Source organism: Haematobia irritans, chromosome 4 (assembly GCF_050003625.1).
Source record: "Haematobia irritans isolate KBUSLIRL chromosome 4, ASM5000362v1, whole genome shotgun sequence".
Classification (NCBI taxonomy): Eukaryota; Metazoa; Arthropoda; class Insecta; order Diptera; family Muscidae; genus Haematobia; species Haematobia irritans.
In genome coordinates, this window is record NC_134400.1 from 222,501,150 (window position 1) to 222,514,818 (window position 13,669).

General features: G+C 36.3%; 1 protein-coding gene across 1 annotated transcript in view; it reads left to right on the forward strand.

The window, feature by feature from the left end:
• Window positions 1–13,669, forward strand: part of LOC142236010 (cubilin homolog) — a 32,867-nt gene that overhangs the window by 1,027 nt on the left and 18,171 nt on the right. Inside the window, exons 2-12 of the mRNA XM_075307260.1 lie at window positions 1,467–1,570; window positions 4,809–5,205; window positions 5,263–5,499; window positions 5,555–6,307; window positions 6,373–6,699; window positions 6,759–6,933; window positions 9,192–9,424; window positions 9,499–9,854; window positions 9,933–10,048; window positions 11,769–11,949; window positions 12,008–13,644. Of these exons, the coding sequence (XP_075163375.1) occupies window positions 1,467–1,570; window positions 4,809–5,205; window positions 5,263–5,499; window positions 5,555–6,307; window positions 6,373–6,699; window positions 6,759–6,933; window positions 9,192–9,424; window positions 9,499–9,854; window positions 9,933–10,048; window positions 11,769–11,949; window positions 12,008–13,644 (4,516 nt within the window). The remainder of the gene's footprint in view (window positions 1–1,466; window positions 1,571–4,808; window positions 5,206–5,262; window positions 5,500–5,554; window positions 6,308–6,372; window positions 6,700–6,758; window positions 6,934–9,191; window positions 9,425–9,498; window positions 9,855–9,932; window positions 10,049–11,768; window positions 11,950–12,007; window positions 13,645–13,669) is intronic.

Sequence of the window (13,669 nt, forward strand, 5' to 3'; positions counted from 1 at the left end):
AAATTTATATCTTCTTGTTGCAAATTTTATTATAACTTAATGCACTGAAAAAAATATTGACCTAATATGGAAGAATATGCAACTTTAATTTTACGACTCAAAATTTACGCAATGCTAAGGACAAAATTCTTTAAAACAATGACATTTTAATTAAAAGAAAGTTTATAATCCTTGCTTTAAAAAATTTTGTTCATTACATTTAGGACACAAATCTTGAAATTTTGCTTCTCTCTACTGAAGTTGTAGATCTTTGCAGGCAAATTTTCCTTAAAATTAAGAAAAACATTTTTAATTTAAAGAAATCGTCTTTAACTCAACTGATATATTGAATTTTTAAATTTAAGATAAAAACGCTTCAAATATAGGCTATGACTTATTTTAAGGATTTGCATCTTTGGTTTAAAGTTTTTTTCTAGCATTAAGAAAACTGTTTTTACTTCGAAGTAACTTGCATAATTTGGATTTTGAAATTGGAATTTGTTTGTACATAAATACCTTTATTAATATATCGCAAAGAGAAAATCAAGAACTCGAGGAATGCGATCTGTGTCCAATTTAATTTATTTGATCCTAGATTTAAAGCCAGGGAGGTCCGTAAAAAGTGTCTTTATTTTAAAGAAGCCGCATCTTTGGCCAGGAATCAATACCAAAATCCTTAAGGGAAGGTTAAAATCTTTGGATCCAAGTAAACTTTTTTTGAGTGTGGGGCATCATCCAATGCAAAAATTGAAAATTTTTATTTTCGGCGAAACCAATTATTAAAAAAATAATTTTCACCTAATACCGGTCTCTAAACAAAAAATAATTCAATTTTATTCAGCTCCCACCAAAACAAATCGTCTACAAAAGAGGAATGAAAACGTTCCTTTTGGTTCCTGAAGTGATGCAAAATTGGCTTAGAATCAATGAGTGCTATTTCAACGTTTCGGATGTGATTTAAACTTCCAAAGAGTCATTTATTTAATTATTCAAATTATTTTATTAATGTTTTTTATTTTAAACCGTTTTAGAATTTAAAACTCGTTAAGACCCACGAATAATTTTTAGCCTAAAAAAGTAAACTTTTACAATAAGGTGGGTATTAAGTTCGAGTTTATCCGCTAAAATCGTCATCATAAATCAGTAAAAAAAGGCATAAAATTATACACATTTGTTTCAGACTTCTTTATAACTTTATGGGGAATAGCCCAAAGCAAATGTTAAAGAAAAGTAATCGTGAAAAAATTACGATTTTAGCGGCTATACTCGAACTTAATACCCATCTATCCTTGAAACAATTAAAACAGAAATAATTGCCTCTTTCTTACTCTTTGACTTCTAAGATCAATAAGGTTATTTCTTTTAGTGTAGGAAAAAATCTACTCCACTACTTCCCAAATTTTCATGCGATAAAATTAATAAAAGGGGCGTATTCACTACTTATTATTAAATTGGTTATTTGAATTTTGGTTGCGTGTTCTTTTTAGGGTGATACTTGTGAAGAAGATGTCGACGAATGTTATCTCTTAGCTGGTACAGATTTGGGATGCCAAAATAACGCAGTGTGTACCAATACACCAGGTAGTTACAAGTGAGTAAATATATCTTAATTTTTAATACATTGCCCGTGGGTGCAAAGGTTTCATATAACACAGACAATTGAGTTACACTATCAGAAGCACCGTAGGTGAAAATCTTATTTTTGAGAAACGAAAATTTCGATTTAAAAGGCCGTTTTAGAAACAATCTAAGAAAATCCAAAAAATGATTAGACTTTGTACACAATTTATTGTTATTTGGGCTTTATGGGCCAAGCAGATTAAGGAACTAGATGAGTGGAGTTATTGAAAAGAAAATGGCGGATACAAATATATACACGATCGACTCTTTCATGGACTTTTCCAAAGTCTTCAGTATAGATATGGCTATGGGAGATTGACTGACTGACTTCTAATGGAAAATGACAGGAGTTATCCCCTTTAGACTTTAAACTCACGCATGACAAATTTTCTCTTTGTTTAATTCACGTGTATTGCTCTGAATTTTGCTCATAGCAAAAAGATTTCCAAAATGGGAAATGCAGCAAGTGATTAATTCAATTTTGATCGATTTTGTTTTAAAAAGCGAATTCAAAATTTAAAATAACCCAATGTGCCGTGGATCATAATCCATTGTGATTAAACACGTTTTTTTGTTTTCTAAAAGAATGATTCATTTTTGGCTAGGGAATGTATAAAAGCCAGATTTTGTGATCAGATTTTGAAACCAATAACATACAGGAACCACCGTGGTCCGCCTTGCATACACAGGGTTGTGGGTTCGAACCCAGTTTCGACCAAACACAAAAAAGGTTTTCCCACTCCTTTTTATAGCCGAGTCCGAACAGCTATATGAGTTCGGACTCGGCTATAAAAAGGAGGTCCCTTGTCATTGAGCATAGAAGCTCAGTGATAAGATAGAAGTTTGCCACTGTTGAATCACAATGGACGGAATAATTTAAGTGAACCTGAAATATCGGTCTGTCACTATACCTAACCTACCCAGCAAAAAATGGACCACTATTTCAGCAGGATTGTAAGGGAGAGAGGCAGTACCAACTGCTTACAAAACAACCGAATCAGCGCTGATTTTTGTGGGTGATGTCCCGAATTAGAGCAGCTTCTACATAGCGCTGATATAATTGCTCATTTTAATAGAAATATTGCTAAGAAGTGATATATAATCTTGAGTATAGCATTGTGGGCATGAAGGAAAACATCACTACCTATCATGCATCTATACTGCATGAATTGGTTGCAATAACGTAAACGAATTGCCACCGATCCATGTAGTGTGGATGCACTGCCTACTTTATTGTATACCAAAAAACGCAAATAAACTCTTACAGCTGAAGAATTTTTTGCTGGGTAACATACAGATTTCGATGTAGCTCAAGTTTAAATCAATATTTACAATCCCAGCAAAAAAATTGGAAGTTGTTCCACAAAAATTTCTTTTAAAGCCCATCCCAGAATCCCCCATCGAGTTTTTCCAACTTCCGATGCAGTCCTTTTGGACAAGTCCACAAACATTTCTTCTAAAGAGCAACGCGGGATCCCCCAATGATTTTTTTCCACTTCCGATGCAGTCCTTTTGGACATGTACACAAACATTTCTTCTAAAGCTCATCTTGGGATCCCCCAATGATTTTTTTTCTACTTCCGGTGCAGTCCTTGTGGACAAGTATTAGAAAGAACGCAATCAGGCTATTTTAAGTGCAAATTTTAGGCAATTAAGTTTTACAAAATAATAGAAAACTAATAAAAAAATTAAAAAAAAAAATAGAAAATCCATAAAAAAGTAAAAAAATAATAATAAAAAAAATTAATTTCATCCCCGCTGGGATTTGAGCCTGTGCCGTTTGACTTTTTCGCTTCCATGGAAGTTCTTTTGAGAAGGGTTTGCAAATTACGAGAAGTTTTAATTTTTTTTTATTGATTTTAATAGAAAAAAATATATTTATACAAAAATATATGCCGAAAATAAAAAATAAAAACGATACATAACATAAAAAAATATTTTTTTAGAAAAATATTTGATAAACAAATTGCTGGTGGTGAGATTTGAACCTGCGTTTCTTATTTTTTCGTTCATACTAATAAAGAACATCTCGAGAAGCAATTAAAATGTTATTCCTTGGTGTCGTATTACGATCATATCACAAACATTGGAATTGACCTTTCGACGCTTTATGTTCAATGGCGTTGGTGGCTGAGTGTGATAAGGCGTTCTGTTATGGTGCCAGTAAACCCAGGTTCAATCCCTGGTCGGAGCGAAAAAGTTTTTCAAATTGTAAAAATTAGATAATAGGAAGATAATAGTGTAATAAAACATATGGATGAAAAAAAAAAGTGAAATTGGTTGAAAAAAAAATTTTTTTCGCTTTTTAAATTTATTCATTCAAATTAACTTCCAGGGCACAACTTCTAGAGCAATGCAAAGGATCCAAAAAGGGGGTACTTCCATCCTATGACAAGCCCATGTAAAATTCATTGGAGATGATCCAAGTTTGCACTACTTCCGGATCACAGATTGGGGATCCAAACTACTTTTTTGGAAGCTCTTTTTTTGCTGGGATGGTAAGAAGACTCTTCTCTCCGTGTTGCCTTCTATCATCACCAGCTTGAGTTCATTGGCAGTGGCTGTCGTTGTAACCTTAGGCCACCAGCTTTTGTAAGGCTTGATGTTTTGGGATCCTTGGCAGGCATGACAAATTTACTTCGGATATCGGCCATAGTAGTACTACTATGTAAATGGTTAAACTGCAGATCAAAGTCTGAGTGATTCAAGTACAGGCGTAAATATATGTGCAGGCCCACTCTAGACTCTATGACTCAAACGAAGGTTAAAATCTTATTTGGAACGCAAATTTAAAATTTGGGCTTTCTTCAAATGTTTGAGAATTCATTCCGAATAAAAGTATACAATGCTGATCAAACGAAGTATTATCCAACGCTAGTCGATTCTTTCCCCCATCTTTCTGTCACGATAAAAATAATTTTTTCGAGTACATCATACAAAATTACACTGAACTGCAAAAGACTTAAAATTCAAGTGTGGACAAAAATCTCAATGATTGAATATGTTAGTAGGGTATCGATTGTGAGACAATCAGGAATTATTATAATTTTTACAAGACTATTTGCCAATCAACTTGAAAAATGCATTTAATCGGAACATTCTGTAATTCATAAACCATAGAGAAGTTTCGACTAAATCGGCTCTATCGGTAAATACAAAACTTAAGTTTCCAGTTTTTAACTGAAGTTCTCTGTACGTTTTTTTCTTAGATGTACTTGTGCTAATGGCTTCACCGGAACCCACTGCCGTCTCCGCAATCCCGTTTGCCATAGCGAACAATCTAAAGAATTTTGCGGTCATGGTATCTGTGTTCCAGCCAATAATCCGCAGGGGTTCACTTGCATTTGTGACCAAGGTTGGACTAGGAATATAACGGCTATAAAAAATTCGACTGCTACCTTGGCATGTGATATAGATATTGATGAGTGCGAGGGATCCAGAAATCCATGCCACAGTGAGTGTATAAATCTACCAGGTACATTTAAGTGTGGCCCCTGTCCCACTGGTTATACGGGCAATGGGAAGATGTGCATTGACGTGGATGAGTGTGCCACCAATAATGGAGGTTGTAGTCTACAGCCAAAGGTGCGATGTATAAACACAGAGGTATGCATAGAAATTCTTCTCGAAACATTGTGAGAACATTGAATTGCTTCATTAAAGGGTTCCCACTTTTGTGGTCAATGTCCCCCGGGCTGGGTGGGAGATGGGCGCATGTGCAATTTGGTCCCTTCAAATTCTTGCGATGGTGAAAAAATTTGTCATCCCCAAGCCAAGTGTGAGTATATTTCCAATGTAGCCACTTGTACATGTCCTCATGGAATGTTTGGACATGGTTTTGGACCAACAGGATGTCATACCAATCCTATAAGCGATTCATGTGAGAACCATATGTGCAAGGTAGGTATCATCGCAATACAAAGCATGGATTTAGAGTGACTGAATTTCCCTACAGAACAACGGTACTTGCTTGGCTACAGGCCGTGGAACGAGTTGTCTATGCCCCACTGGTTATTCTGGAGCTTTATGTGAAACCTCGGATGGTTGTCACCCTAATCCATGTCAAAATGGAGGAACTTGCAGACCCCTTCCTAATCAAGCATACAAGTGTTCTTGTAGCCGTGGTACAACTGGCAAAACCTGTGAAATTTTACGTAGTATTTGTGGATCCATCCAAAAACAGTCTACGGGTGAGCTAACATATCCAGCGGATGGCTCCACAACATATACCTCTTTGGAAAGATGTGCTTGGATTATACGAACACAACCAATGCACATTCTCAATGTGACCTTTACAACATTCGATGTGGAAGAAGATGCAGAATGTAATCACGATTGGTTGCAAATACACGATGGCATATCCTTGGCAGCTCAATTGATTGGAAGATTTTGTGGAAAATCGTTACCTTTAGGAGGCACTGTACTGTCCTCACAGAATCAGTTATTCTTTTGGTTTCGGTCGGATAATAGTACAAATAGAGCTGGTTTCCATATGACTTGGCATTCACAAGCAGAAATATGTGGCCAGACCTCGGAGATCCCCCTGGGTGGTGAGGGAGTAATAAAATCGCCAGGCTATCCAGGTAAAATGCCCATAAATAGGGAATGTCAATGGAAACTTTCAGCTCCATATGGTTATCGATTTATTTTACGAATCTATGAAGTCAATACCGGTTCCATAGCCAACTGTAAGGGAGATGCAATGAAGGTAACGTTAGGGATCTTGTAAACTTCTCAGCAACATATTAACTAATATTTGTTTGCCTCCTTTAGATCTACGATGGTGATGTGTTAATCAAAGAATTTTGCCAATCTTCTACACCCGAACCATTGAAGTCTTCTTCGAATAAAGTGAAAATACATTTCCATACCGATGAACATGGTTTGGATAGCTCTTTTCAATTACACTATGAAGTGGAATCTGCAATACCTCATTGTGGTGGTATATTTACTGATGCTTCGGCCCGGATCATTGGACCTAGTGGTGAATCATCTGTTTGTCTATATTTGATACAGCAACCATCCAATACCCAAATACGCCTAGATTTGGAGGAGCTAAATCTATTGCCACGTGAAAACTGTAACATGAATACTTTGGAGGTAAGACGAAGTGATTCTCAATTCAAATGGTTTCCTTGAATATTTCAACGAATTTTCAGATTTTCGATGGTAAAACAGATCAAGATTCCCGTCTATTTATTCATTGTGGTGGTGAATCTGGTGTTGCCAACATTGAACCTGTAACCTCTTCCTCCAATTTTATGCTTTTGAGATACACGACTAAGGTGGCTGTTGAAGATTCGAAAATTCCATTTAAGGTCAAATATTCACGAGGTAAGATGAGCAGGAATGTGAAATCTATTTTTTTTTTTTTAAATTAAATTAAACTTTTGGGATTACCCACTTTAAGAACTACTTAATGCAATAGAAAAGAGAAGTTCCCTTTGTCCCCAATTCTCATATTTTTTACGCAAATTAAAGATGCCGAACTTCTATGTACATATGTTCTAGAATTTTTTTTCGGAAAGAGTTATAACAGGCGGATCAATCGGAAGACTGTCTAATGCTAGCCACTCCTTTTTCCAATTTTTCTGGCAACATAAAGAATATCGCGAGAAAAAATTACTCGTTTTTTGACTCGATTCTCGAATCGACCCAAGTTTTCGTTTTCTTATAAGAACGAAAATGCTTATCAGACAAGTCATGCGTTGTCGATCGGAACAAATGGTAATCAGGAAAGTGCAAGTGTCTGGACTATAAGGCATAAGGGTGGAGTTGGACTTCCCATTTGATTGTTTCCAATCAAGTTTTTATGGTTTTGCCTTGTCGTGATTTTCTAAATATTGTGACCGTTTATCACGCAATGCTCGGGTCAAACGAATCAATTGAGTTCGAGCAGCTCATAGTACATCACCTAACTGTTCCGATCATATATCAGCAAGACCTTCTTTGCATGGATACGATACGAAAACCCTTGACTGATAACCCAGTCAAGTATATACGGCCCCTAATTCGGCCAGACCGGATCTTATGTACTCTCCATCGTGAATTGCGTAGAAAGTTATAATATAGGCTGTCATCCACAATCGAATTGCTTGGGTTGTGGTAACAGTTGCCGATTGCAAGCTATATTAAAATTTCTTAACATGTTTTACTAAATTTTAAGGTAGCCCATATGCAAGGCGGCGTTCATATTATCAGTTTATGCGTACGATAATGTCCATGTCCAACTTTTCGAGACATACCTTAATAAGCCAAATTTCAACCAGATCTGATGAAATTAGCATGATTATTACCCAGCAAAAAATACTTCAGCAGTAAGAGTTTAGTTGCGCTTTTTGGTATACAGTAAAATTGGCAGTGCCTCCACACTGCATGAATCGGTAGCAATAACGTAAATGAGTAATCAAACTGGTTTATGAACTGGAACGTCTACGTTATTGCAACCAATTCATGCAGTATAGATACATGAAAGGTAGTGCCGTTTTGTTTCACGCCAACAATGCTATACTCAAGATTTTATATCACTTCTGAGCAATATTTCTATTAAAACGAGCAATTATATCAGCGCTATGTAGAAGCTGCTCTAAATGGGGACATCGCCCACAAAAATCAGTGATGATTCGGTTGTTTTGTAAGCAGTTGGTACTGCCTCTCTCCCTTACAATCCTGCTGAAATAGTGCTCCATTTTTTGCTGGGTAAGGAGCATACTCACTCACAAAATTTTCTCTACCAAAAGGCTCCGGAATTCTAATCTAGGAATCGGTATATGACGGCTATACTTGAAAGTGGTCCATTAAATTACAAGTCGATAACTTCTTTCGCTCAGAAATTAGCGTTATTTCAGCATACGCTCAGAAATTAGCGTTATTTCAGCAGACTCAAGATTTTATATCACTTCTGAGCAATATTTCTATTAAAACGAGCAATTATATCAGCGCTATGTAGAAGCTGCTCTAAATGGGGACATCGCCCACAAAAATCAGTGATGATTCGGTTGTTTTGTAAGCAGTTGGTACTGCCTCTCTCCCTTACAATCCTGCTGAAATAGTGCTCCATTTTTTGCTGGGTAAGGAGCATACTCACTCACAAAATTTTCTCCACCAAATGGCTCCGGAATTCTAATCTAGGAATCGGTTGACGGCTATACTTGAAAGTGGCCCATTAAATTACAAGTCGATAACTTCTTTCGCTCAGAAATTAGCGTTATTTCAGCAGACGGACGGATGGATATCACTATACCCACTCAGAATATATATGTACCATACGGCGTCCGAGACCAATATGCCCAACCACCAATCCCTTCATCCTATGGTGAAAGGTATATAAACCGTATGTTTTTCCACTCACGACAAATGAGAAATACTGAAAATAAACGCTATTGAAAGAGGTTATGACATGGATATGGTTGCAGTATTATCAGAGGCGTATATTCCGAACTACATCAATCCAGCACTAACTAATTTTGGCATCCAATCTTCGACGAAGAAGATCCACTCCGCCCTTATGAGTTGGCAAAGATTTTGGGGAACTTCTTTTCGCCTATTTCTAACAACAATTATTTTATTTGCTTTTCTTTTTGTTCTCTCAGTTTGTGAATTTAGATACTTTGGTCCAGATCCAGGTGTCATAAGCACTTCCAACTATCCAAAGGCTTATATGGAACATTTAACATGCACATATCATATATATGGCCCGGCAAAGACTATAGTTCGAGCCAATTTTACAGATATCGATATAGGCTATAATGGCCCGGATGAAGATGGCGTTATGGATGGAGCCGTATCAGAGTCATCAAGTAATGGATCATTGACCTATTTCGATGTAAGAATTACAGTGCCATAATTCTGTTGACTTACCCAATGGACAACTAACACTATATGATTCTTTGTGGTTAGGTTTATTTATCCGATAATAGTAAACAACGCTACTACAAAAGTACACCGATGGTTCTTTTATCAGAACTTAATAAAATGACCATTGTGTTTCATGCTGGGGCAAATCCTTTAAGATCCCGTGGCCTACGCCTGGAATATTCATTTGAAGAGAATAGCTGTGGTGGAGTTTTCACAGAAGCCGAAGGATTATTTGATAAGGGATTTAATGAATTTCGTAGTACTTGTACTTACGTATTTGAAGCTCCAGAAGGACAAAATATAGCTTTACAATTCAGATTATTGAAATTGTTGACAACTCAGAGCTCTGGAAGTATTTACGCAATTATACCGGGTGAAAGTGATTATCTACTGTCAAAGTAAGGATTTGTGTTGAATACCAATGACGTTTTCTCATATGAGAATTAATTTGTCTCTATATCATCTCTATCCTATAGCTTAACCTATCAGAAAAAATTAGAGGAAACATATCCGTATAATAAAATCAAATTGATTGTCCATCCAAATGTCTACGTATTTCAGGGAAATTACAAATTTGTTGCAACCAATAAAGGTAAGTGATTAATTGTATTCGACAATCCATAGAATATGACCGAAAGTATTATATTTGGCTTAAAACAAACAACCATCATAAATAAAATTAGTTTTTGAATTAGATCAATTACATATGTTTTTAATGAGAATGAGGTCATGGAATAATGAAAAAGCTTATGCTCTTGCATTAGTTTTGAAAGATTATATCACACAAATATTTCTGCCTTCAGCGATAAATAATAATTGTATAAAATTAATTTAATATAATAAATAAATTAATAATTTTAATTTCTACATCACTTACAGCATGGCTGATATGTATTTTGTTTTTCAATACCAATTCAATTTTTTCAATTCAATTCAATTCAATTATTCTTTATTTTTATATTACGTTACAAAATGTTATGTAGGTTCAAGTATATAACTTATGGCTAATAAAGAATCATACAGCATGGTTTGAATTCAAACCGTCTGCTGGTAATTTGAGTTTTAGTTGTTTATAAATTGATTAATTAATAATTGAATTCATCTATTAAAATTTTTCTATAATTTAAGGCTTCTTTTAAGTATTTGTATAAACGGTATCAACAAAAATATTCGCCTCCATTTAGGATATCAATGATTTCAAATTGATGAAGTATAACCTTCCCAAAGAATTTGAATCTTATACTCGCCAATATCGGGCATCGGCCAAGAAAGTGGAACATCGTCTCGTGTTCTCCCACGTTACACAGCGAACATCTACACGCTCACAAAAAATCGCTTCTGTAACATATACTCCCAAACATATTTTGCTTCATGCATATATATTTTTGGGTATTGCCCAAACATTTATATGTTTGATCTCTTCTCTGTATATATTTTTTTCTACGAGCCGAATCATTTTGGATGACAGGCCAATAACATGCAGTATAAATATTAGTAAGTCTCTTGGTACTCTTTCAAAAGCTGCCTTGAAATCAACAAAAAAGCGTATACTTTTTTCAATAACAACAAAAATTGTCGGAAATAACATCACATTTAACCAATGACGAATCAATTTAGAATTATTAGAATTGGCATAAAAATGTCCTTAAATACTGGCTCTGCAGTATTTCGAGCCGGTGAAGCGCCGTGTTGAGGTGATCGACACTTTGCTATTTTTTAGTGTCAAACTAAGTTACCCAAATACCCCAGGAGCAAAATTCCAAAATATTGAGATTCGAAGATTTTGGTGGCCATTGTGTCGTAGAAATGGATTGTCATTTTTAAGAAATTCTTGGTTGAAAGAGAGCGATGGTGCTAAGTCCTGTTGGAATGTCCATGGTGGCCGAAATGTTTACCTGCCCAGAGCTACAATAATGTATTTAGGACATTTCCGCCTTCCACATTTTGATCCATTAATTCTTTAATAGAAATAGCTTCAATCACGAAAATTATAGAATCAATCACAAAATTATAGAATCAAAATCAAAATGCCTTTGTAAGATGTAAACAATAAAATGAACTGTCACTGGAACAAATGGGTCAGCTGTCAGATGAACAGTTTAGAAATGATAGCAAAATCAAATGCATATCAGCCACACTGTAGACCATTGTGATAGTTCAGATAGTGAACTACTCTCTTGAGGTAAATGAAAAACAAACAGCTGACCTTTTATGATAATTAAATATTCCAAATAGGATACGCTCATACGAAAATATTTTTTGATTATGCTCTTTTGCTGGAATAATCTTATGTGTAATGATTCCCATTGCAGATTGTGTACACAGTTTTTCATCTTTATACGGAACAATCAAATCGCCCAATTGGCCTTTACCCTATGGGGCCGACATGAATTGCTCATGGTTGATATCAGCCCCTCTGGGCTATAAGATTGAATTGATGGTGCAAAATTTTACCTTGGAACCTTATTGCACTGGGGATTTCTTGGAGATAAGGTAGGTAGACATGGGGATCTAAATTTCTAGCTAGCATTATTTTAACATTTTTTTTCAGAAATGGCAAGTATCCATCCGCTCCACTCATTGGCCGTTATTGCTCCGATCAAATTCCAACAAGGATTACATCTTTAACCAACAATTTACTCTTAACTTTCACCTCGGATAGTAGTTATCAAGGTAATGGATTCCATATGACATGGGAACAAACTGAGACAGGTTGTGGTGGCAAACTAACTTCGTTTAAAGGTTCAATTCATTCACCCGTATGGAATTCCGTATACCAGACAAACTTACCCACTTGCGATTGGCTTATACAAGTTGCCCAAGGTTCTTCGATCGTTCTCAATATAACCTCCGCAGTTGATGAGTTTGAATTCTGTCGCAACAATGATTTGAAAATCTATGATGGACCATCTACCTCGAGTCCTCTATTGGATTTCAATTGCGCTTCTTTGGTCAGCTGGAAGCCTTTGTCTTTAAGCTCCTCCACCAATAAAGTGCTAATTTTGTACACACCTACAGGTTATAGTGCAGATCGTGAATTTATATTGGATTATGAAACGCAATGCACCATGGTCATGGATCATATTCATGGTGTCATTGAATCCCCAAATTTCCCTGAACCTTATCCGGAATTACTAAACTGCAAATGGGATATAATAGCCGGTAAGAAGAATCAAATTAAATTGGCCTTTTCCCAATTCAGTTTGGAGGCGGATGACATGGAATGTCAACATGACTATGTGACCATATTGGATATGCAGGACTCAGATATTCTTCAAAGACATCGCATATGTACCCAATTACCAGAGCCCTTCACATCCCAGGGTAACCATTTGAGGTTAGAATTTGTCAGCGACTATTCCAACAGCCGCAGTGGATTTAGGGCAGAATATACCCGTTTGGGTTGTGGCGAGGTCTTAACTGATCGTGTTCACTTTATTGTCTCACCCAATTATCCCCATAGCACGGATTTGGATTGCGATTGGTATATTGAGGTGGATCCAGGTGATCAAGTCGTCTTCAGTGTCTTTAGCTTCGAAATGGATGCATTACAAACAGACTGTTCTACGGATGCTCTAATCATAAAAGAAACAAAGAACTCTTCGAATGTTCTTCTCCAACAGTGTTCGTCTAGCCAAGAAAACACATTGACCATTACATCTCCCTCAAATCGTTTATATATCCACTATAGATCCAGCACAATGGGAAATCGGAAATTTTTCAAAGGTCTCTATCGGACCCAGGCAGCTAAATGTGGTGGCATGTTTTCGGGCAACTCCGGTACCATTTCTTCTCCGAATTTCCCTCAGTTCTATCGCCAGGATGTCAAGTGCGTATGGGAGATATTTGCTCCCAAAGGCTATGGTATAACTATAACAACCAAGGATCTTGAACTGCCCACATCTTCAGCCAATTGTACTGACAACTATTTGAAGTTGTCATATTTATTCAAGGATAATACTCGCACTGTATGTCTGTCGAACGTAAATGGGACTCTCCCCACCAAAGTGATCAACAATCTGCCAATTAACAAAGTAACACTTGAATTTCAAAATAAGGCTTCTTCGAGTGGCGGCCGATTTGCCTTGGACTATGCCAAGCAATGTGGAGGCATGTTGGTTGGTGATACTGGACTGATTAAAGCTAATAGTGGCGAATCGTGCGTTTGGACTTTTAATGGAACAGAAGGTAATACTTGGATGAACTTCGAATA